Below are 22,933 nucleotides of genomic sequence, written 5' to 3' on the forward strand. Positions count from 1 at the left end.
AAACATAAATAAGGTTAATAAATTGTTATAAAGCATTTCAGCTAATTCACTAAACTTGAAATTACACAGAAATGTTTATTTTAATAGAATGACAGATATTAGAAAGTAAACACAGAACAAAACACTGTTACTGTAACACAGGAGCAAAATGAACTTAAACACACTGGAAGAAAAAGAAAACTAGAAAGAAACAGAACAGGTTACGAATAAGTAGAAAATAAACATTTAAATTACGGTTTAAAGATGGTGGATGAAGTATTCACAGCGTTTACTTTGATAAAACTAGCAATACTGCAGGATACAAATACTGCAGTAACCTACAAGTAAAACGTCCTGTATTAAAAAGCTTTTTCTTAAAAAAATAAAAAAATATAAATATAAATAAATGAATAAGCTCCTGGAGTTAAAACATGTGACAAGTATTAAGTAAATCTGGCATAACACAGAAATACTAAATACAAGTACCTCAAATCATAAACATCTATATTTAGTTATAATCCACCACAGTTTAACAGCATAAAAACACCAATATCGACTGATTCAGTGAGGCTGAATCTGAATCGCGACTTTCGCCCCGGTTGTCCCTCCCAGTCTGCCGTCCTCGGCCTTATCATTCAATACCGGAAGAAGAGAGGTCCTTTTCCCCGCAGACTCCAACATGGTGAGCAGGTTTCCCTCACGATTCCTCTCTCAAATAATCACTAAACATCACTTTCTGCCGTCGTACTACCACAAACATATGTGTCCTAGCTTGAAATCCTACGTCTTATAAAATGGTAGATGTGTAAATTGTGACCGAAAGCAGCGATTCTTGCTCTTTATTGATGATTTGAAACGACCGAACCCCACTTTGGGGTTTTTTTCCTCCTCACCCGGTGCCCGTTAGCTTAGCGGTGGCTAACAAGCGTTAGCTTGCTAAATAAACGGAATACGAGTCGTTGTCAGTGGAGGCGTTTTTTTTTCTGGCAGACGATTTTACTTCTTTTTGTGTTCAAGCTTCTTGTAAAAGTTTAAATAAATGTGGGATTTTAAACGATTCTGTCAGACGTGTGCTAATGTTAGCCTAGCTAGGCCGCAGCCGGTTGTGCTAGTCGGCGTTCCCTCCTGCTGCACGTTAGCTCAACATGCTAACTCTGCTGAACGAGAATACTCTTAACACATTTTGATCAGTCCACCTGGCTGATAAACAAACTGTTGTGGGTTACCGGTTGTTTGTCCCGTTGTTTGACCGCCATTGTTCTCTTTTTATTCAGGCAAGAGGACCGAAGAAGCACCTGAAGCGCGTCGCAGCGCCAAAGCACTGGATGCTTGACAAGCTCACCGGAGTGTTCGTAAGTAACATTACTGCATATTATATTCACATTAAACTGTTTTATATTATCTGTATTCTGTGGCATCAATAAGTTATGGTAGTGTGTTGGGAGCTCATGTTAAATACACTCTAAAGGAGGATGTACAGCTGGCAGATGTGGCTCACTCAAGCTTTATCATATCACACATGGACGCTTCATAGCTACGTTCATTAAATTAAGGTTAATAAACTGAAGGTGAAATACCTCAGCGGTATAAATTGTAAACAGAGCCCTGTGCATTTTGGTTTGTCGGCAGCTATCATAGATTTATCTTCAAGATAAAACATGCGTTTTCCACTTTAGTGCTGAGATGTGAAGTCTTTCATAATGATTATAAAACTGGGAGATTCACCTGAATGCATTTGTAGATCTGGTACTATATCTGTGGACCGCTGCACTAATTTAAATGCATCTGTAGGACTTTATATACATGTAATGTTCAGCAGATTAAAGTTTTAACCTAGTTGTTAGGGAGACCTATAATTGTAAAAGCTTTTGAAACGACGCATAATCTTGGTTTTGCTGTTATTTCAGGGATTTATTCTCCAGTCATATGCTTGGATCAGTAATTTGGTCGTATTTTGAAAATCTGAAGAGTGAAAACTGGCTCTAATTTGCGTAACGCTGAGATAACTGATGTAGAAATGCACATAACTACGTTTTAAGATGGACTGTGGTCATGCAACGGCTGTAAAATCCATGAAATTAGATGTAAAATGCAGCAGTTTGACAGGTAAATACTAGAAATACCTGCTTTTAGCTGTACAACTTTGCCTTTGGCCCTTCTTTATATCACTATCTACAACACCAGCTGAGAAACTTTCTGACTGTGTCTTACTCTAATCTCTGAAATTATAAATACAATAAAAATTGTGCAAATTGTTTCCTTTGGGCTGCAGGATATGGTCGAAATTTGATATTTCAAGTGTATCGACAGATTTTGAGATGGTGATATGAGTGATGACATGTAGGAATCATCATATTAGAGCAACAACTTGAATTATCAGCGAAGAAACTTGTTAAAATCATGACGTAACAGTCGTGTTCTGACATCTGTAGAGCAAAGATTTGTAGGACACGATGTCTCTGTCGCTCTACAGAGCTTAATCATAATGCTGTTTTTGTCCAACATTGTGCTTTTATACAGTGAAATGGATACTGCGCTTAGCTCAAAATTTAAAATTACAATGTGCAGCTGTAGTTGGAGTAAAGCTTAAACCTGTTGGATTACCAAAGACTGAATATCGGCTCCTAAATGTATTAACTAATAGCAGTAATGACACAATCTGAGGACCTAAAATAACCGGACTGGTTCCTCCCCAGGCTCCTCGTCCTTCCACCGGTCCCCACAAGCTGAGGGAGTGCCTGCCCCTCATCATCTTCCTGAGGAATCGCCTCAAGTACGCCCTGACTGGGGATGAGGTGAAGAAGATCTGCATGCAGAGGTTCATCAAGATCGACGGCAAGGTCCGCACCGACGTCACCTACCCCGCTGGATTCATGGGTGAGCTGACTTGTTGTTCGAGCGTTTGATGCTGCTGTGGAGGATTTAACATCTGTAAACGATGCAGGAGCAATGATGACCACCTGGTTTTGATCAGGAATGAGATGAAACTACACAACCAATCCTCTAAGAAGTTCTGAGCTCCATCTGTAACTCCTAGCGTGGTTCTGACTTATCAAACCTTATTTGTGGCGAGCAAATTTCAGTTTCTGTGTCGGTGCAAAAAACATCTTTTTATTCCCTGAAGTGTGACTTTGAGACGAGACTTTATTTACTGTCGCTCGGCTTCTGTCAAGATGTTTTCTCAGATAAAAGTGTCTCTTCGGAGTTTAGAAGCTGTCAGTGTTGAACAGTTGAGGGCAGCAGCTGTCACTTTCACTGGAGTTTCTCATGTCGGATGTCTGTTTCTTTCGTCTTGGATATCAAACCTGACGCTAAAATCTGGCGGTCTGACAGGCTGAGCCTTCACAGATTCAGTCACTTTGGATTTGTGGTTGAATATTGGACTTGGCTGAGAGGGATAGCAGCCAGTAATTTGTGAGTTTTGAGATAAACTCACAACTGTAAGTCTACTTAGATGTATTAGAGACTGGAAGAGAATGAAAATGAAACAGACCCCTCCTTCATAGTCGACGCATGTCCGTCATCAGTGCCGTCACGTACAAGTTTAAGAGAATTAAAGTCGTAAATGCAGATTGAATACAACACCTCATCACCTCAAACTCACTTAAACCTTCTGTACTCATGTTGTTTTCCCCGGTTTCACTCTTTCTGCAGTGGTAGGAATCATATCGCAGAGCGGCAGCAGGTTCTCCATCAGAGCAGCTGATGTTTGTGTCTGAACTCGGTCACGCCTCCTCTCAAACTTGTCACCCTGTCAGTTTTTTCTTTCCACCTTGACGCTGGCCAACAGCCTCACATGGAGGTGTGCAGTTTTAATTTCCAAATCCAGGGGAAGCTTTCACAGCAGGACGAACGACAGCAGCCTGTTTTTATAAACTCTGAAACAGTCGACGCTCTGGTGCAGCTTCAGATGACTATGAAGTACTTGATGTTTTATTTAAAGTTGTATTTTTAGGAAGCATAAATTACTCAGGCTGGCTTTCTAGATTCAAATGTTTCCACTGCTTTTCATTAGATTGTGCTGACGGTGTTGTACGTAGAGTTTTTGTCATTCTTTGGAGAGCGGATAAAGTTCATATCTGGATTTGAGAGATTGTTGAACGAGCTCACTGGTACTTGAACATGACGAGTGTAGAGACCGTCCTGTGCCACATGTTCATCTTCAAATGTGACCGATGCTCTCGGCTTTCTCTGGTTGGTGGATCGAGTGGATCAGAAGTTGTCGAGTAAGATCTCCATGACAGTAAACTGAATATTTTCGGGTTGTGGACAAAATAAGACATTTGGAGACGTTGTCTCAGGCTTTTGGGAACACTGACGGACATTTTTCACCATTTTCAGACACTTTATAGAACGAACAACTGATCAGTGAATCAAGGAAATGATCAACATGGTCTTCCATACAGTCAGAAGGTGTTAAACTCCTGTACTAGTTTGATTTGGATGCTAAGACTTCTTCCTGCTTGTTTCCCCCAGATGTGATCAGTATCGAGAAGACCGGTGAGCACTTCCGTCTGATCTACGATGTGAAGGGACGTTTCACCGTCCACCGCATCACCGGCGAGGAGGCCAAGGTAAGAACAGAAAACATGATTATCCTTCATTCTTATGTCTGAGAGTTGAGTATGATTTATGTTAACTATCAAGCACCGCTGTTAGAACTAGAAGAAGGTATCCTCCTCCAACAACTTTAAGACGGATAACCAACATTGTCAGTAGGAGGAGGTTGTTGCTACTTCGGAGTCGAAGTTTGTTTACTGGCTCAGATTTGGGCTTTGGCAGAGTCGTTGCTGGTTTACCGGGTGTGAAACGAGCTTTAAGGAGGATTTCCTTTTGTGTCTTGCCAAATCTGAAGATCAGCTATGGCAGCTGAACTGGTCTAATCCCCATAATCTTGGTCAAATCTGGTTTAAAATCCTCAACTGTGGGAAGAATTACAACAGCAGACAGAGACGGAGCCGATGGTGGTCGACATACAGCGGAAATCCTCAAAATGTCATCTGTTAATTAATTTTCAACCTTGTTGTCCGTTTCCTGACCGGCCTCCTCTCTGTCTGCAGTACAAGCTGTGCAAGGTGAAGAAGCTCATGGTCGGCACCAAGGGGATCCCTCACCTGGTGACCCACGACGCCCGCACCATCCGCTACCCAGACCCCCTCATCAAGGTCAACGACACGGTCCGCATCGACCTGGACACCGGCAAGATTACAGACTTCATCAAGTTTGATACTGGTAAGTTTCTATCTCGCTGCTCCAGCTTCACTTTCTGTCATGTGTCTCGATGGCTGTAATGAATTTTTCCCGCCCTCTGCAGGTAACCTGTGCATGGTGACCGGCGGTGCTAACTTGGGGCGTATCGGTGTGATCACCAACAGGGAGCGTCACCCTGGCTCTTTCGACGTGGTGCACGTGAAGGATAGCACAGGCAACAGCTTCGCTACCAGGCTCTCCAACATCTTCGTCATTGGCAAGGTGAGGACGAGGAGAAAGATCCGGTTATATAACCCCCCCGTCTCATGTCGGACACTCGCAGAAGACGTGTCAGCATCGGAGTTTACATTGAACCCCAAGCAGAATATATAATTGTCTCAGCTGGGACAGAATTTAGTCGACTTCTGGAGCAATGATGACGTTTTTGGTTTTGATCAGCAATGAAAATACACCACCAATTCCTCTAAGAAGTTCTGAGCTCCTTCACAAGGAAATCTTGTGAAATTCATCCATTTTCTTTCAAGCGCAAGTTGATTTTCCCTTCAGTTTGAAACCTCCTGAGGGCCCTGCAAGTTAATTAAAGCGTTTCATTTGTTTTACAATATTCATAGGCCTGTAGAAGTTGAGCCCAACGAGGGATAAAAGCTGACTGCTTCAGTCAAAGAAAAAAATGCTTTTCTTTATCATGTAGGACAGTAAATGAAGATTCTTTGGGTTTTGGACAGAAGAAGCAAATTGAAGACGTCACTTTGAGCTTTTCGGGGAATTAAAATATTTTTTTTAGGCTAAATGTTGAATCTATAAATCATATCAAGTGCTGGATTAATCTCCTAGAAGTGCTCCTGATGTACAGGAAGGCAACTAATGTCAAAAGAAGAGACTAAAATGCCAATAAATGAGTCGCGGTACGCTCCATTATGAAAAGTGTTGGTCCTCCTTGGGGTAAACAAAAGAAAAACATACTATATTTGAGTTTGTAGCGCTAAATGTAAAGCTAGGAACCTAAGATGCTCGATGTGACATCTGTCCTGCGCTCCAGGCTGAATTCTGATCCTAGTGAAGGCAGATAAAGCGACATACTGTATTAGAAGATTTAAACACCGTCCCATTAAATGATTAGAGGACCCGACATGAGCAGCGTCGGCAGTAAAAACTCTTCTCTCCGCAGCTTGACATTTATTTGGTCGCGGATGTGACCGGAGCTGTCGGCAGCTCGGTCGTCTTTCTGCCGCCTGACATTTATTCAGCGGCCTCCGCCTCGCCGTCCGTCGTCACCTCGAGCTGCAGCGCTGACCGAAAGATAAATGTTGGCACGGTCGAGCGCCGAGCGCCTGTTGGCCGCAGAGAACTTCACAAAGCTCGTCCTGTCGTCGCTCTTATAATTCTGGCAGCGTTTTAATTATTTCTCAGACAAACAACATTCCAGTTATTGCAGCATCAGAACTAGAGTGGCTCTGATTTCCTCCATTGTGAGTTCCTTTGACCCCGGACAGCCAGGTGTCAAAGGTTGGAGGTTTTTTTTATTTTTATTTTGAAGCCAGCCAGGAACGCTTTATCGCTTTCTTCTTGGCTGCAGTCAGTATTTCTGTTTCCTGCTCATCGATGCTTCAGGAACGACTCCTGGGGACCTGCAGGCCAATAATCTCATCAACCAACTGCATTTCTTTTAATCTTGTGAATTATTTACAACAGTTTTCAAAATAAATGGACCTGTAAGCAGTAAAACGTCATGTATAGATTAATTTACGTCCGATTTTCTGATATAAAATCTTCAAAACCCATCAATAATTCTTTAAACCAAAACAGTCAGTTTTATCACTTTAAATCAGCTTTAACTTTAAATCCTTATAAATGCTTAATTTTAATGTGGTGTTTTCAAGGTTTTGAGAGAGATTTTAATGTTGAATATCGTGCTTGAAACTCCTTGAAATTGTAATTTCCATTTCCTTAAAAGTAACTCTGAGCTTTCCTCTTTTAAATTTATCTCCAGTCCCCATAAAACTTTCACCAAACATAATTTTGGTCGTTGACATGCATGTAGAAATAAATACAGCTGCCCAAAAAGTTTGGAAATTCACCTAAAATGCTTAAACATGTTGAGTTTACAAGAAAAGACGCAGGGACGAGTTGAACAACTCCACAACTTGTATACAAATAGTTTCCCATTTTCTGTGTGTAGTTTTGAGTCAGTTAAGATTTAATGAGGCTGTTTTTTTTTTTATCTTGTCGTCTTTGTGAAATGTATAAATGGAGAAGTCGTACTGCAAGTTGAGTGGATGTAAAGGGTTTGGGGTCATTTCACCTGATGGCAGCCGGCTTTGAAAACCCTTTTTAGTGAAGTAACGAATCAGAACAATCGCACCATGTCCCAGTCGTCACCTGTGATAACGCTTCCTGTTGATCAGCACTAATTAATAACTTGTCTTCTCCATCCTCCGTCTCCAGGGCAACAAGCCGTGGGTGTCCCTGCCCAGAGGAAAGGGAATCCGTCTGACCATCGCCGAGGAGAGAGACAAGAGGCTCGCCGCCAAGCAGGGCAGCAGCTAAACTGGCCACACAGACAGCCGACCGCTGGTTTTCAAATAAACTGTTATTTACAAAACACGTGTTGTCTCGTTGTGGTTTTTATTCTGTTACTGCTGGTTTGGTAACGATGCTTCCTCCACAGAGGGAGGAGAAACTTCCTGCAGCATCACAAATATTTAAAAACAGGAAGTGACCTCAGGGAAGCTGAAGGTGGTTTGTTGAAATGTCCCTTTAATTCCTTTACGTGGCAACTAAGCATCTCTTCTTCTACCCAACAATCCCTCCATCCTTCACCTGCAGGCGGTCCGTCCTCCCTCCCTCAGTCCGTCTAATCCCTCCATCCTCTCCTCTGTTTCCATCCCATCTGTTGTCTCCTAATCCCTCTGCTCCCTCCTTTTCTTTTTCCTGTCTCATCCCTCCCTCCTTCTTTCCATCTATCCCCTCATCATCCCTCCTTCCAACTGTCCTTACCTCCTTCCTTCCCGAAATAGTTCCCATCTTGCACCCTCCCTCCATCCAACATTTTCTCCTCTGAATTCTTTCTTGTTTCAAGTCTTCCAAGTCTTTCCTACTTAAGCTCCCATCCTCGTTTTCTAGGGCCTTCTTTCCTTCCCTTGATATTTGCATCCCTCCTTAGTTTTCATCTTTTTGTCCCTCCATCCTTCCTTGATCCCGCCTTCCTTATATCCTTCCTTCCTTATTCTTCCACCATTCCTTAAATGGCTCCCGTCTTTCGTCCTTCTTCGCACCGGTCCCTGCTGTATCTTCCTCCCTTTTTCTTTCCTTCCTTCTCATCACCTTTTTCTCAATCTCTGTCCATTTCCTCCCTGTCAGTCTTTCTTCCCTCCCTCTTTCCTCTCATCCCTCCATACTTCTTTTGATCAGTCCCTCCATTTTTTGTTCCCGTCACCTGTAAACAGTCTTCAGTCTCTCTCCATTTCCTCCCTCCATCCTTCTTTGCATCAGTCCCTACCATACCTTCGTCTTTTTTTCGCTCTGTCACCGTCTGTTTCCTACCCGTCATCCATCCTTCCTCTCCATCTTTCCTTTCTTTCCTCCTTTCCCTCCACCACACCGGTTCCTCCGTCTTTCTGTCCCTTCACCTGTAAACAGTCGCCATCTTTCTCTCGATCTCTCTCCGTTTCCTGCACATCCTCCCTTTTTCCCCTCCATCCCTGCGTGTTGTGACTTCAGTGCAGGTCCATATGGTGTCTGCTGGGCTGCAGGCTGCTCCTCGCTGCAGAAACCTGGCCCGACACACACCGCCTCAGTGTGTGTTTATGTGTTTGTGTGTGTGTGTGTGACGGATCCCGTTCTGGCCTTCAGACTCACCTGCGAGTGTGTGTTTGCGAGTGAAAGAGCGAGAGATCACCGCTGCCCGTCTCCCTCAGGACTTTCTAATGTCCAACCCCTTCACAGACACACACGGCGGGAAGGAGTGTGTGTGTCTGTCGGTGTGTTAACGTGTGTGTGTGTCGAGGGGAGCTGCTCGCTCTCATGACCGTCTGCTCTCTGACACGCTGTACTGTACACTAATCCATCATTCCTGGCAGCGAGCAGCGAGGACACAGATACATTCAGGTCCTTCACTGGAGTGAGAGCACAAACACTCATATACCAGTACTTCATTCTCAGCTGAATGTGGTGATGCAGTGAAATGTTCCCTGTCATTGTTTTTATATCTGACCAAGCTTTCTTTCCTGATTATTAGTCTGTTAGAAGAATTAAATAAAAGATGAATTAAAAAATATTCTGTTCGATGTTTCTTGGGGAACAATTTTACTGTTGTTTTCGAAGAGCGAACTCAAGAATTTATACGATAATTGCAATAAAATTTCACAAATTTCTGATAAAAACAGTGAGGTTGTGATGTTTGATATACCAAAGGTCAAAGGTCAACTTTGCTATGACATCATGATATTCAGCATTATTCAACGCCACGGCTCTTAAAACGACTACAAAAACTTTCTACATTTTATACAGTGATGTATGTGATCGGACCGAGTGCAGGCAGTTTGCTGTTACAGGTCGTTTATAATCACCGGACTGTTTCATAAACACTTAAAGTTCCTCATAGTCACGTTAAATTAACTACCAAAAGCCAGAGATTGATGATGCTGAAGCAAATACCTGGTGGTATCCCAAGTGAGCGTCAAAATAAGGGAAAAGTCGTGTAGAATATTTTTTTCAAGACAAAACCAAAGTTGCAGGAACTAATAGTTAGAATTTTTATAAGCGAAGACTTTAAATCACAACACATCCCTAGTTCATTAAAAGTTTAGGCTTACTTTTAGTGATGAGGTCTCACAGGACAGAATCACACTTTCCAAAATATGATAGAAAAAAGACACGACGGCCCTCCATCTTTAACTTTGACCCACTGTGCTTGCCATAGTTGACACAGTTGAGCGGTTATTACATTATATGTCTTGGCTGTGTTAAGTTCCAAGAACGATCCTTTAACAACGTGTAACTGAGTGAAATTATCTGGAGAAACAAATTAAAAAGAGATTGTTTGAATCCACCGGCAGGACGATGAACTTTGACCTCGACTTGACCTCGAGGCTGCAGCGTCAACATCTGCACGGGAAGCAAGACGGGTTCACTAACAAATCAGAAGCTGTGGAGTTGTCCCCATTTTTACTGGCCAGGGAGCAGTTGTAAACAACAACAACACACACACACACACGCACACACACATCTATAGGACCAACAGGGCACTACATTTCTCCTCAATCTGAGAGGGGACTAATGTTTGTGGTCATTTTGAAGAAACAAAAATAGGAATTCATAAAAGTATTTACCATAATAATACTTCAGATGTGTTCTAGTGCATACACACACACATATGCACACACACACACACACACACACACACACACACATATGCACACACACACACACACACACACACACACACACACACACACACATATGCACACAAACACAGTCTTTGAACATTTGAAATATGAGACTCGCCAGACGCAGGCTTTGCTCTGGTCCTGCTCTGCATCCCCTTGTGAGCAGAGCAACAATCACATTTGATTCACACACACAGAGTCACACAGAGTCTCACACACACACACACACACACACACACACACACAGAGTCACACACACACACACACACACACACACACACACACACACACACACAGAGTCACACAGAGTCACACACACACACACACACACACACACACACACACACACAGAGTCACACAGAGGCTTTGAAGTGTGTTTGGTTGGATGGCGAGAGGAGCAGAAGAAATGTGAGCTGCGGAGCAAATACAGAGAAAAACATCCAGTCAAAGAGCTAAAGTGCTGAATTATCTGAGGAATGAAAATAAAAAGAAAATACGCAGAGCAGGACGGCCGAACAGACTCGCATTAAAACAAAGAAAACAACATTCAGACGTTATAAATGTATCTGCATAATGCATTTATGCTGCACGCTTTGTAGTCACGGTACAAGTAAACACAAGAGACATTTTTATCAGCGCGTGCAGCTGAAAACTTCACCGCAGCAAAGTTAACGTCTGCAGGACGCGCTCTTGTTTTGGAAATATTTCACACTTTTCAAAGCTTCAACAGCTTCAGGTGACATCAAAACAAACAGTTTGAGCCTAAATGCTAAATAAATACTTTTTCATGTGTGCATGTCTTTAACTGGAGTGAAAAATATCTTAAATATGATGAACGTTTGATAGAAGGACAATACATGTTCCAGTTGTCTGAGTCCCTAAAGTTCATGTTGCTGCTGGAACTTCCTGTTTACACAATCGTTTCCTATAGCAACCAGTTCACACATGACATGAGTCTTTATGGCATTTCTGACATTTTAATGACACAACACAGTTTAGTTAACAATCAGTTTGAAACTGCCCAGTAAGAACACGACTGTAGTGATGGATTTATGCATCGTTGGTGCAGCCCAATCCAGGAGAAACGAACTTTCAATCTCAACGAGGCAATAAAACAGTAGTTCGCCAGCCCTTTTTGGGTTTCTGACCCCTGAAAAAGTGTCTACTTTTGATCCTTTCAAGGTTTTTCAGCCATTACTTTATTTCATCTTGTGGCTAAATTAAGAAAACTTTCTCGTGTTGCCAGAGGAGTAGGGTTCCCTCTCGCTCATATGCTCGTCACAATCTAATTTAGCATATTAATGTATAAATTACAAGCACAAAAATTTGTGGTTAAAAAAATCCTACTGGCTCGCGTACGGCAGAATGCGACTGGATGCAGTTGGACGTGTTTCTGGCATCCTGCTTCCGACGTTTCTATATATCGGTACGCACTAAATCTTTTTTTTTTTTTTTCTTCAGCAGACTAAATAGCTGTGGTGGTGCCGCCCAAGCTTGTCCAAGCATTGTCCAGCACTTTTTAAGAGTCTCCTGGAAACAGTTTGCATTTCTGGTTGTGCTACTTGCAGTTCGTGTTTTCTTATTCACACGTTCAAATGTGGGAGAATCAGGAAGTTTTGTGGTCTTATTGTCTTTCATACTAACTCTTCTTTGTTATGAGCTGGTGGCTGTGGAATGAGTTTTATTTGGTGGCAGTGTGTTGTTGAAACTAGTCATCACCTACTTACATGCCAACACTGCTGATTCAAAGAAAACACTGAATACTACAACTACAATGTGAGCGAGGGAGGAGGGAGGGAGTCAAAGTGGAGTAATGGAGGTAAATTTGGAGCGTGCTCCCTGCGCGAGCGCAGAGAAGTGGGCTGAGCCGCTGAAACAATGAACTCAGTCATCTGATGAGGAGGAGGAGGAGGGGGAGGAGGAGGAGGAGGGAGAGGAGGGTGAGGACAGCTGTTTCTAATCAATTGCTTCCATGTGATTGACTGACTGCCGGCTGATTGGACGATTGGCTTGGTGACAGATGCAGTCGGCGGGCGAAGGCGGGGCTTTTTTTTTTTCTTTTCTTTCCGACGACGAGTTCGAAACCAAAATCTGGCCGGTCGCTTAATTGACTGAGGGGGCACGTTGGTTGTCGTGGCAACTGATTGGCCGGAGTGACACGATTGGGTGCTGAGCTTTACGGATGATGTAATGCGGCCGCTCCCTTCCACCTCTTCTGTCCTTCTGGAGCTCTCGTACATTTATATAGTCGTATAGTTTATATCAACATGCCGGCTGTCGTCACACACACACACACACACACACACACACACACACACACACACACACACACAATCCAAAGTTTCTCATGTTGATGTTTTCAATTGTGTCAATAAGAGCCCATTTATGTTGAAATTCCTGCTCCATCCCCCCTCTCCGTAAGACAGACACAGACTGCATGAACAAAAACATTAAGGTAGGCCAAGTTCACGTCTGGGAGGGGTCTCTGAAGGGGGCCCAGGGGGCGCTCTGAGAGCCAGATGTGCTTTTTTTTGGGGGGGTGGGAGGGAGGGAGGGATAAGGGAGGAGGGGTACGTTTTCACGAGGCCTCGAGAAGAGGAACGGGGAGTTTTCACAGGGCTCCGGAGAAAGTGGAGAGTCCTGGAAAGCGTTGCAGAGAAGCGAGACGTCACCGAGGCTGTGAATTCACGTCGAGCGGCGGGAGGAGGCGTCTGCAGCTGTAAAAATGGAAGAGTTTGTTCCCCGGCTGACAAGGACAGGGCGGGGAGTCATCACAGAATGATTCAAAGTGAAATAAATTATGAGGTACAAGAGCCTTTTTCCCCCACAATTAGATAGAAAGCCAGAGAAGGCTGATGAATGTGAGGAGCAAAAGGCAAAAAGACACATTCCTGCTGCATGTTTGTCTCCAGTCGCCGGTTTTCCTCTTTAGTTTTCAGACATGTAAGAAAAAAAATGGTGTAACGTCCAGGATCGATGTTAGAAACAGCTAACATACAGAAGGTCAAAGGTCAGAGCTGTTAAAACATCCCTGATTGTCTAAAACACAAAAGACAAAAGACACAAGCTTGAGCAGATATTGTTCGCAGCATTGTTCGGTTCCTAATTGATATCCGATGTATTGTTCTGAGGAGCCACGGGAGCATCGTTAATCAATCAGTAATCGCAGCCGTCTTGGGTCAATACGTGCATCTGAAGAAGTGACAAAAGTTGAGCTGAGATGCGTCATTTTTCCAGGATTTTTTGAGACGAATCTGGTGAGCGTTGTGTGGCGCCTCCATCACTGCGATGACAAGTTGTCAGTGGTAGCTGGATCGACGACGGGTCACTGATGAAGGTGTAGAAATTTGAACGCTACTCAGATTTTGACATTTTTGATTGATTGATGCTGGAGAAATTAATAAAAAAACGTGTAATATCTGAACGTTACTGCACTAGCAAAGCTAGCACAATCAATCAAGAGATGTGTTTAGCTTTACATGACATCACAAACCAGTTACAGTAGCAAAAACAAACAAATCTGAACTGGTATTCATGAAGAGGATCAAGTGTTTACCCTCTGCTGTGTAGCTGTGGTGTCGGCTCTTCTTGCAGCTCTGATTTGGTGGTTGTCCCAGTAAACACACCGACCTCTTCGGCCTCCCTCCAGCTCTGCTGCTGCTCTTCTTGGGATCACTCGTCCCCTATAGAAATGTTTACCAGGGAAACTCCAGCTCACAATCTGCTGTATCTGCTCCACCACCGGCCATTTGTTTTACACACCACTGAACATACAGTTAAGAAATAGCACGCTAGCAAGCAAGGCACCAATGACGAAGGACCGCGAAGTTTGTCCTGAGAACTTCACAGGTTCATCGCGACTTCCCAGACATCGTTACCAAAGAAAAAGAAAAGGTTAAAGCAATAAATCGTTCACTTATCGGGTCAGCTTGCATTCAAACATGCAGATTTTCTGTAGTTTGTTAGTTTTGAGCGCACTGAAGGCAAATAATGATGTTGTTCCGTTTGACGTACGGACAAACGTTTATGGATATTAGAAAATGAAGCTACTGCACAAACAAACAAACAGAAGGAAATCAAAGCTGAGTCATAACCACGTCCCTGATGTTACATAATCGCTGGTGAGCGACACAGAAAACATCAGCACGCGGGTTAAAAAAAGTCCATCGGAATTCATCTCGAACAGAGTTATTGAATCGGAGAAAGTATTCCGTTCTTCAAATCTCATTTTGGAATTAAACTCTTTAATTCATGCGTCATTTCTCATGAGAGGAGGTGACCGGAGGACAGATCATAATTGACAGATTTACGGTGGAGGATGTGAGCAGCAGCTGGCCCGGGAGGGAGGGAGGAGGAGGAGGAGGAGGAGAAAACATTTGTTGAAGCGAGAGGAGAGAAACCGATGAAGCTCCTCCACCCTTCCTCGGGAGTCCAGGGGGCCACGTCACGAGAGGCTCCTGCAGAGATGATACGTCTTAAAGAGACACTCTGACCGCCGCTCTCTGCTTGTTTTCTTTTCCTCCCGTGCACTTGCTGTCACTTTGTGGTGGCCGCAAAGAATCCAGCCGGAGAGGCTCGGTAATGTTGGTTAACCAGACAGATTTGGCTCGGAGATGAGATGCGTTCAGGGCCTCTGGAGAAAGAGCAGGAAAGCAGACACTTCACTTTGCAAGCGTGCAAGAGGTGCAGTGAAAACTTACCCCCCTCTTGTGAAAGCTTCAGATCCAGTCTTGAATTAAAGGGACATGCCACCCAAATAAATGAAAACAAAACACGACTGCTAATCCATCTAAATTGTTTCGATGTGATTTGTTGGAGATATCGGCTGTAGAGATGTCTTTCATCCGCAGACCTCGTCACGAGGAGTTTCCGTGTTGTTGTTTGGTTTAGGAGCTGTTTTTTCACCTGACGCGTTCGAGCCAGCGCGGCGAAATCGAATCAAAATGTCGTGACTCGGTTACGTAATGTGATAATTCCGCTTTAAAACGTCTAAAAACAAACCTTTGTGTTGTGTTTTGTTGTGTTCTGACATCATGTTTCCAACCATGTTCAAACTCAGAGAAAGTCAACCCTCCCCAAGTCAAATAAAGGGTCAGACTAATAGAAAAAGTAGAGCACAGTACAACGTGTCGGATAGAAAACTGTGCATGTATGAATGTATGATCTCAGACCTGCGTCTGGGTTGGTTTTTATGTCAGGGAGGGACTTCTGTCTCCGTCTACAGTCTCTGATCCTGTATGATCTTAGAAATGTGTTATGTATTCAAGCGCTGCGCCTCCATCTGGAAATATGAGTGGAGGCCTGGACCTGTTCTCAGTTTATAGAGTAAAGAGAGGAAGATGGAGGAGGAGGAGGAGGAGGAGGAGGAGGAGGAGGACTACAGTGATCCATGTCTGTGACTCAGTAATTTTCTCTCCCCTGATTCGTCTCCTCATTTCTGGACAAAGTTGTTGAAATCAACCTCGTCTTTACAACTGAGGTGATGCCTTCAGGGTCAACTTAACTGAACAAGTTACAATGGAGGTTGTCAAAGATGGAGATGTGATTATGCAAAGAGATGATGATGATGATGATGATGATGATGATGATGATGATGTCTCTCGTGTTCCTGAGGAGGTCACAAAACTGTCGCCCACCTCTGACCTACAGGAAGTTACAGCTTTATATTTTCCTTTAATTGAAACTAAAAGGTGTCAAAGTAAGAAGCCAATGTGCTTAAAGCGTTTGGACAGCCTTCACTCCTCCTCCTCCTCCTCCTCCATCTCTCTCCTCCTCCTCCAGACAGGTCTCCTTCTCAGGAGGCACCAGACTGTTGCGCCCCGCGTCGCTGCGTCAAGCCTGAAAAGATGAAACAACATGGCAGGCGAGTTCTCTTCAAAATAAAAGCACGCATAGGTGAAATTTGTCACAAAATATAGAAACTAGTTTAATTGTTCAAAAATAATTAACAATGACAGTACAATATATTATAATTAGATGTTTTATTCAGTCTTTTCAAAGTGAAAGAAGCTACATGTACCATGAAACCTGTGTATGAAATATGTGCAACTGATTTTAATTTAATGCAGAAAAGGGAAGCAAATGTAACCATTTTTCAGTTTAATCGTGTTATGTTTTAGTGACTTGGGTCGGTGTGGTTAAAACATCTTGGAGTTCTGCTCTCGGTCTATATAATCTATAAGATTATATGTCGGTGTGTGTTGCGCTGATGTGACTTTTTAACCACTCAACTAGTCCTGAAATCCATTTTTTTTTTGGCACATTGATTTGTTTGGGGGTGATTTGGGCTTTAATTTTGTAGATTCAAACCGGATGTTTCGTGTGATACAACTCGAGCACCTTGACAGCAGCCTCCCCAGCAGCTGAGTCTCTCCTCTCCACTGAGAGAGAGAGAGAAAAAAAGAGAAAAGCTCACTCGCAGTCAAAAACAATGAGGGCGCACGACGCGCAACTCGCTCCAAGCGTCTCCAAACGCGGCGGAGTTTTTCCTCCCGGAGGATCCGTAGCATGCGTCTGTGCGCCAACCGGAGGGAGAAGGACCACAGGAATATAACTTGACTATCTGCGGAGTTTGTTATCATTTTCAGGGAGAGGAATAATGCCTTTCTGCAAGCGGACGATACTTCCGAAAGATGTGTGCAAGCCCGACGGCGGGAGGCTGCTGGAGCTTCACCCGCAGCAGCAGCAGCGGCAGCGGCGGCGGCAGCAGGCGGAGGTTTTCGGGGACTTGGCGGACGTGTGCGGCTTCACCCTGTGCTCGGTGCTCCGGCAGCTCTCGGATCTGTCCCGGCACTCGGTGAGCATCCTGGAGGAGCTGGAGGGAGAGCTGGTGTCCATCTGCCACCGGTCCGGCGCGCTGGAGGGCAGAGTGGTCCGGCTGCAGAGGCACGTCGCGGACCTGATCAGCAAACCTCCACCGAGAAGTAAGAGGGGATTAAAAAGCAGCGCTCAATTCACATGGAGTCACTTTACACAGCTTGGAGGTGCAGGAGGGAGAGCTGGAGTCAAGTCAGTGTCAAACTTTGGGAGATCAGCGAGAGAGATTTGTGGTTTTGTGTGTGACAGAGTGCGCAGCAGATTAATTTAGCGTGTGTGTGGTTTATTACTGGAGGGTTTGTTATTGTCAGCTGGCTGAGTTCTGTCCTGCGTTCATGCGCTGCAGGAAATGCGAGAGTTTCCCCTGGAAAAAAACATTTAAAATGACGAGAGAAGAGGCTCGAGAATCTGCTGGAAGAAGAAAACTGTGGCTATTGAATAAAACCCCCCGATTTAATTGGCAACATGTGGCGTTCAAGTGGGTGGGGACCATGTGAGCTTGTTGATAGATGACGTAAGAATGATGTAACGTGAGTTGTTGTTCGCGATTTGCAGTTTTAAAGATCATTACTAGATATTGAAGACATTACGCCTGCAGACTGAAAGTGACTTTCTGTGCGCTTGGCTCTCAGGTGTGCAGGTTTACAGGATGCTCCTGAAGGCAGCACGCTGTGGGTGTGGAGGCAGGAATGTGGCCTCAGAGATGTCACGCGTGTTTTGAAGTTTTGTCACTCTACCTGTCACCTCCTGCACTTCCCGCTCAGCTGTTTCGCTTCCTCTGTAACCTCCCCTGACTTAAAAAAGAAAAAGGTTCGGTTCTGGAGTCGAAGTGGGTCAGAAAGCATCAGAGTTCAAGTTCATGAGGATGCTCGGGGTCACTGGCCTGGAGGTGAAAGGTCACGACTACTTTAGAGCCAATCATGAAACTTGCACAAGTGTGATGTGGAAACTTGTAGCGCATAAAACTCTTGACGGTGGACTTTTCAGTGAAGGAGGAGACATCTTGTGTCCAGCTGTTAAAGCTTTTGGATTGAGAAATATTTGCATAATCTTCGTTTGTGGAGTTTCTGTTTAGTGACTGAACATTTTTGTGGGAAAATAACAACATATCAGGGTATTTTCATGTCTTTACACATGTCAGGAGAAGAGCTTTAAGTCTGGAAACTTTATTCTGACTTTTTTTTTTTTTAAGGATTAGAATTGTTGCAAAGTCCAGAAATTCTCATGAAAATGAGTTTGAGTTTAAACTGAAAGTGAAGTTTATCCATTTTGCTTTGTATCGTTATCATATTGTATCATATCACATTTGCATGGTATCCTATGGTATTGTATGGTAGGGCCTGTTTTATATCATATTGCATTATACTGCATGATATGGTGTTGTTTTATATCGAATGATATTGTGTGGTATGGTTTTGTGTTGTATCGTATCGTGTTATATTGCATGCTGTGGTCTGATATTGAGTCTGATCGTGTTGTATTGCATTGTATCATGTGGCGTTGTATGGTATTGTCTAATGTTGTATTGTATGGCGGGTATTGTCTAATGTCATATAATATGTTATGATATGGTGTTGTATTGTATGGTAATGTTTGGTGCGGTGTCATATCATATCGTATCGTATCGTATCGTATCGTATCGTATTGTCTTACATTGTATGGTGTGGTGTTGTATCATATGGTGCCGTATGGTATGGTATGGTTTTGTCTGGTATCGTATTTTCTGATATTGTGTGGTACGATATGGGGCCGTGTTGTATCATATCATATTGTATCATATCAGTATTGTATCGTATCGTATTGTCTTATACTGTATGGTATTGTTTGGTGTGTTGTCGTATCATATTGTATCGTATTAGTATCGTATCGTCTTACATTGTATGGTATGGTATAGTGTTGTATTGTATGGTATAGTCTAGTTTTGTTTGGTAAGGTATTTTACAATATAGTATAGTGCGATATGGGGCAGTGTTGTATCATATCGTATTGCATCGGTATCGTATTGTATGGTATTGATGGTGTGTTGTCGTATCATATCGTATTAGTATCGTATCGTCTTACATTGTATGGAATGGTAAGGTGTATGGTATTTTTTGATATTGTGTGGTGCGGTATGTGGCCATGATGTATCATATCATATTGTATCAGTATTGTATTGTATTGTCTTATATTGTATGGTATTGTTTGGTGCGGTGTCGTGTCATATCATATCGGTATCGTATTGTCGTACATTGTATGTTATGGTATGGTGTTGTATCGTATGATATCGTATAATATATACTGGTTTTGTATTGTTTGGTATTTTCCGATATTGTATGGTACGATATGGGGCCGTGTTGTATCATATCATATCACGTCTTATTGTATTGTTTTGTTGACTGGCAGGTTTGGTTGGTTTGCACAGTCATTGTTTCATGCTTTCACACAATGACAGTAATCTAAACAATCTTACAGTGCAGCACAAATCAGAACTGTTCCATCACACGTCAGTACCACAACACAACAACAGTCAGTGACGCTTCTTTGCAGCTTTCTTTCCTTTGTAAGCGTTTCAGAATGGATTAGCCCTTTGAGTCGACAGTTTTCAACATCATCGCCGCCAGGCCGCATCTACCTCGACCTGGCAACAGTTTCCATGTAAATAAGATGCAGCCCAGATGCATGATGGGATATGCATCTTGGCCGCAAACCTGTTTGACTCCGCAAACTTTTCTCTTTGTTTGTGTTACAGCTCGAGAGCGAGCAAATGAATAAGTCAAGCCGACCGTGAATAAGAGTTTACGAAGCTGTCAGCAGTGTGTGTGTGTGTGTGTGTGTGTGTGTGTGTGTGTGTGTGTGTGTGTGTGTGTGTGTTGTGAGAGAGAGCACGTACAGTATGATAAGAGAAAGTCCCTCTAAACACAGACCAGATGTAGCTGGAAGAGGAGAGGAAGAAAGATAAAACACGGCGCTGCTCGCCTTTCAGTCGACTTTACAGAGAGGAACTCACTGTGTGTGTGTGTGTGTGTGTGAGAGTGTGTGTGTGTGTTAAGAGGCATTTCATGTGTTCATCTGCGTGAGATGTGAAGATCCCCACTCTTCTTCTCTCTCTCTAAATTCTGTGTGGGTTCATACTGTATCACTAACATGTGGGCAGCAGCACACGGCTAAACAATCAATAGAGCTGAGCTTCGTCTCTCATCTTCATCCTCCTCTCTCCTCCACCTCTTCTTCTCCCTCTCTCTCCCTCTCTCGCCTCCTACTGTCTCAGCAAAAATAAAAAAAAAACATCGATCCAACTTTCCCTAAAAGAATTACAAAGGTGTAAACATTTGGGGTCTTCCTCTTTGGCTGACTCACAAAGTTCAGACTTTTCTTTTTTGGGGTGTTTTCAGCTTCACTTTATTCTAAGATCCAGTTTTCACAGCAGGCAGTTTGCCTCGAGGTGACTAAAAGCCTTCTCGAATGTCGCGGCGGCTCGTTTCCAAATATTTTGAATCTAACGGGTGATATTTGATGACGGGATTCTAAATAATCAAATGATTCCTGGATGTATAAAACGTGAATCTAGACAGAAACGATTTTATTCCTACACTGTGATTTTCCTTCGAGTGTGCAGTTCGGCCACTTGTCAGAACATTATGATGCTCAGTGATGGAGATTATAGAGTATTAATAGTATAAATGATGACGCTGATTGATGTTTTGCAATAAGACTCAGATATAACTAACCATTTATCTCTTGCGGTCTGGTGGTTTCGCGCTTATAGATGTTGGAACACAGTCTTGAGCTGCAGTCAGTGGCTTGCCAGCCTCCACCTTCTGATACGACAGTAAGGTCACAAACACGTAATGTGAACATGATACTGTATGAAATTGGTGGCCGCCACAGAAGCCTCAAAAAGTTTTTCTGCCTATCCAGTGAGCAACCTTGCCTCCCCTTTAACCGAGGTCAAGTGAAGCCGTTGAAACCACTTAAGTTATGGCGAAAGATCAAGTTTCTGGTTTAAAATCAGTATTGATGAGAAAAAATCTAATTGGTTTCCATCTTTCGCAGATGTGTAGCTTCTCCTCCTCTAACAAACGCCGACAATCCCCCCCGCCACCTGCCAAAAAGCAGTGGAACTCGGTCAGAGTTGCGTAAGGCCGGGCTGAAACACATGTTCCAGGCCCGCATGAGGAGACTTTTTCCACCGGGTTCAGAGTTTGTTCAGGAGTCGGATCTCCTGAGCTGCTTCCAGGACCTTCGACACGGTGGAGCGCCGCAGGGATTTGAGCTGGTTTCCTCCACCCAGGGCGAGTGATACGGAGGAAGAGGGAGGCCTGATAGTGAGTGCATGTGTGTCCACTTTCCACTGGAAGTTGTCACTCAGAAGGCCCGACCTCGAGGACTGTGTCCTCTGCTGCTTTCTCATTCTGGGTTTATTTCCTGCCGGTCTCTGAGTGTGGCACGAGTATCCCAAGTATGTGAGTGGGAACCAGAGTTTAATGTTTTCTTTTTAGTGCTTTTTTTCCCCAGCTTAATTCTCTGGGAAACCACATTCTTCCTCTGGCCCAAAACTGATTTTAAAGGCTGATTTTTGCAGCAGTTCGTTGTAACTGAATGTTCCTGCTCGGTCTGATGCTCCCCAGTTGAGTCTGTTTAAATGACACAGAGGAGAAATCTGCTCACTGTGGTTTGAAATCATGCACACATTTCACTTCTGGACAGCTCCCCAGTCAGTGATATCACAGCAGGTGTTTTCCCTCAGCTGACAGAGGCAGCACACCTGCTATTACATCACAAACAGGGTGTGGCCTGGAGTACAACCTGCTTGAGTTTCAGCCTCTAGAGAGCATCAGTCCACTGCTTTGTAACTGGCTGCAGAACTATGTGAACATATCAGTCTCGTTATTATTATCCAGGATGATTTATAATATAAGCTCCAGAGAATCTCTGCATGGCTTAAAGGAACAGTTCACCAAAAACATGAAAATCATTTAAAGAAAATGCAATCAAATAATTCATTGAAAATAAGTGAAATGTCCAAATAAGGTGTGACAAAACAGCGTTGGCTTCTTTGTTGGTTGGTTGGTTTGTTTGTTTGTCGGTTGAATGGACTGCTTGTTTCTTGATTGGTTGGTTGTATGGTTTGTTTGGTTTGTCAGCAGGATTACACAAAAACTACTGAATGGATTTCCACAAAACTTGGGTGGAGGATCGAAGTGCATTAACTTTTGGTGCAGATTCGGATAAAGGGATGCATTGAGGAATTATTTCCTTACTTTGTGAGATACAACATTTTTGACTTTTTGTTGATTTATCGAGGTCAATGCACATATTGTTCTTCACAACTTAAGAACAAACTGGTGCATCCTGCTGCTGAAGTGCATTGAACACAACATGCACTTTTTCCTTCCTTCAGTTGAATTTTTCACTCTAAAATACTGATTTCTTCCAAATGCTCTTATGAAAATCAAATGGTTGATGAGGGGATGAGAAAAGAGGCTTTAACTCCCCTCTTTTCTCTTCTCCTCCCCTCCTCCTCGCCTCCCTCGTTCCCACGGGTGGACCTCGACCAC

The 22,933-nt window shown here is 43.4% G+C and overlaps 2 protein-coding genes and 2 non-coding genes across 5 annotated transcripts in view; all 4 read left to right on the plus strand.

Moving 5' to 3' along the window:
- The first annotated feature begins 562 nt into the window (after nucleotides 1-562).
- Nucleotides 563-7,794, plus strand: rps4x (ribosomal protein S4 X-linked). Of its 2 annotated transcripts, none has more exons than XM_037112842.1 (7): nucleotides 563-661; nucleotides 1,254-1,331; nucleotides 2,676-2,856; nucleotides 4,456-4,553; nucleotides 5,040-5,211; nucleotides 5,294-5,451; nucleotides 7,636-7,794. In XM_037112842.1, the coding sequence occupies exons 1-7, from the start codon at nucleotides 659-661 to the stop codon at nucleotides 7,735-7,737; spliced, it is 792 nt and encodes a 263-aa protein (XP_036968737.1). In that variant the 5' UTR covers nucleotides 563-658; the 3' UTR covers nucleotides 7,738-7,794. The 2 variants fall into 2 exon arrangements, with proteins under 2 accessions (XP_036968737.1, XP_036968736.1); XM_037112841.1 differs by lacking the exon at nucleotides 563-661 and adding an exon at nucleotides 757-776.
- Nucleotides 2,926-3,000, plus strand: LOC119027917. Its single transcript, XR_005077529.1, has one exon. It is a non-coding gene; the product is annotated as a small nucleolar RNA SNORD61 (small nucleolar RNA).
- On the plus strand, nucleotides 5,600-5,671 carry LOC119027916. The gene has a single exon (XR_005077528.1). It is a non-coding gene; the product is annotated as a small nucleolar RNA SNORD61 (small nucleolar RNA).
- Nucleotides 7,795-16,578: 8,784 nt separating the features above from the next.
- Nucleotides 16,579-22,933, plus strand: part of nhsl2 (NHS-like 2) — a 137,582-nt gene continuing 131,227 nt past the window's right edge. The window contains exon 1 of the mRNA XM_037112411.1: nucleotides 16,579-17,500. Within this exon, the coding sequence (XP_036968306.1) occupies nucleotides 17,176-17,500 (325 nt within the window). The 5' untranslated portion in view covers nucleotides 16,579-17,175. The remainder of the gene's footprint in view (nucleotides 17,501-22,933) is intronic.

This window comes from Acanthopagrus latus, chromosome 10, assembly GCF_904848185.1.
Source record: "Acanthopagrus latus isolate v.2019 chromosome 10, fAcaLat1.1, whole genome shotgun sequence".
NCBI classification, from domain to species: Eukaryota; Metazoa; Chordata; class Actinopteri; order Spariformes; family Sparidae; genus Acanthopagrus; species Acanthopagrus latus.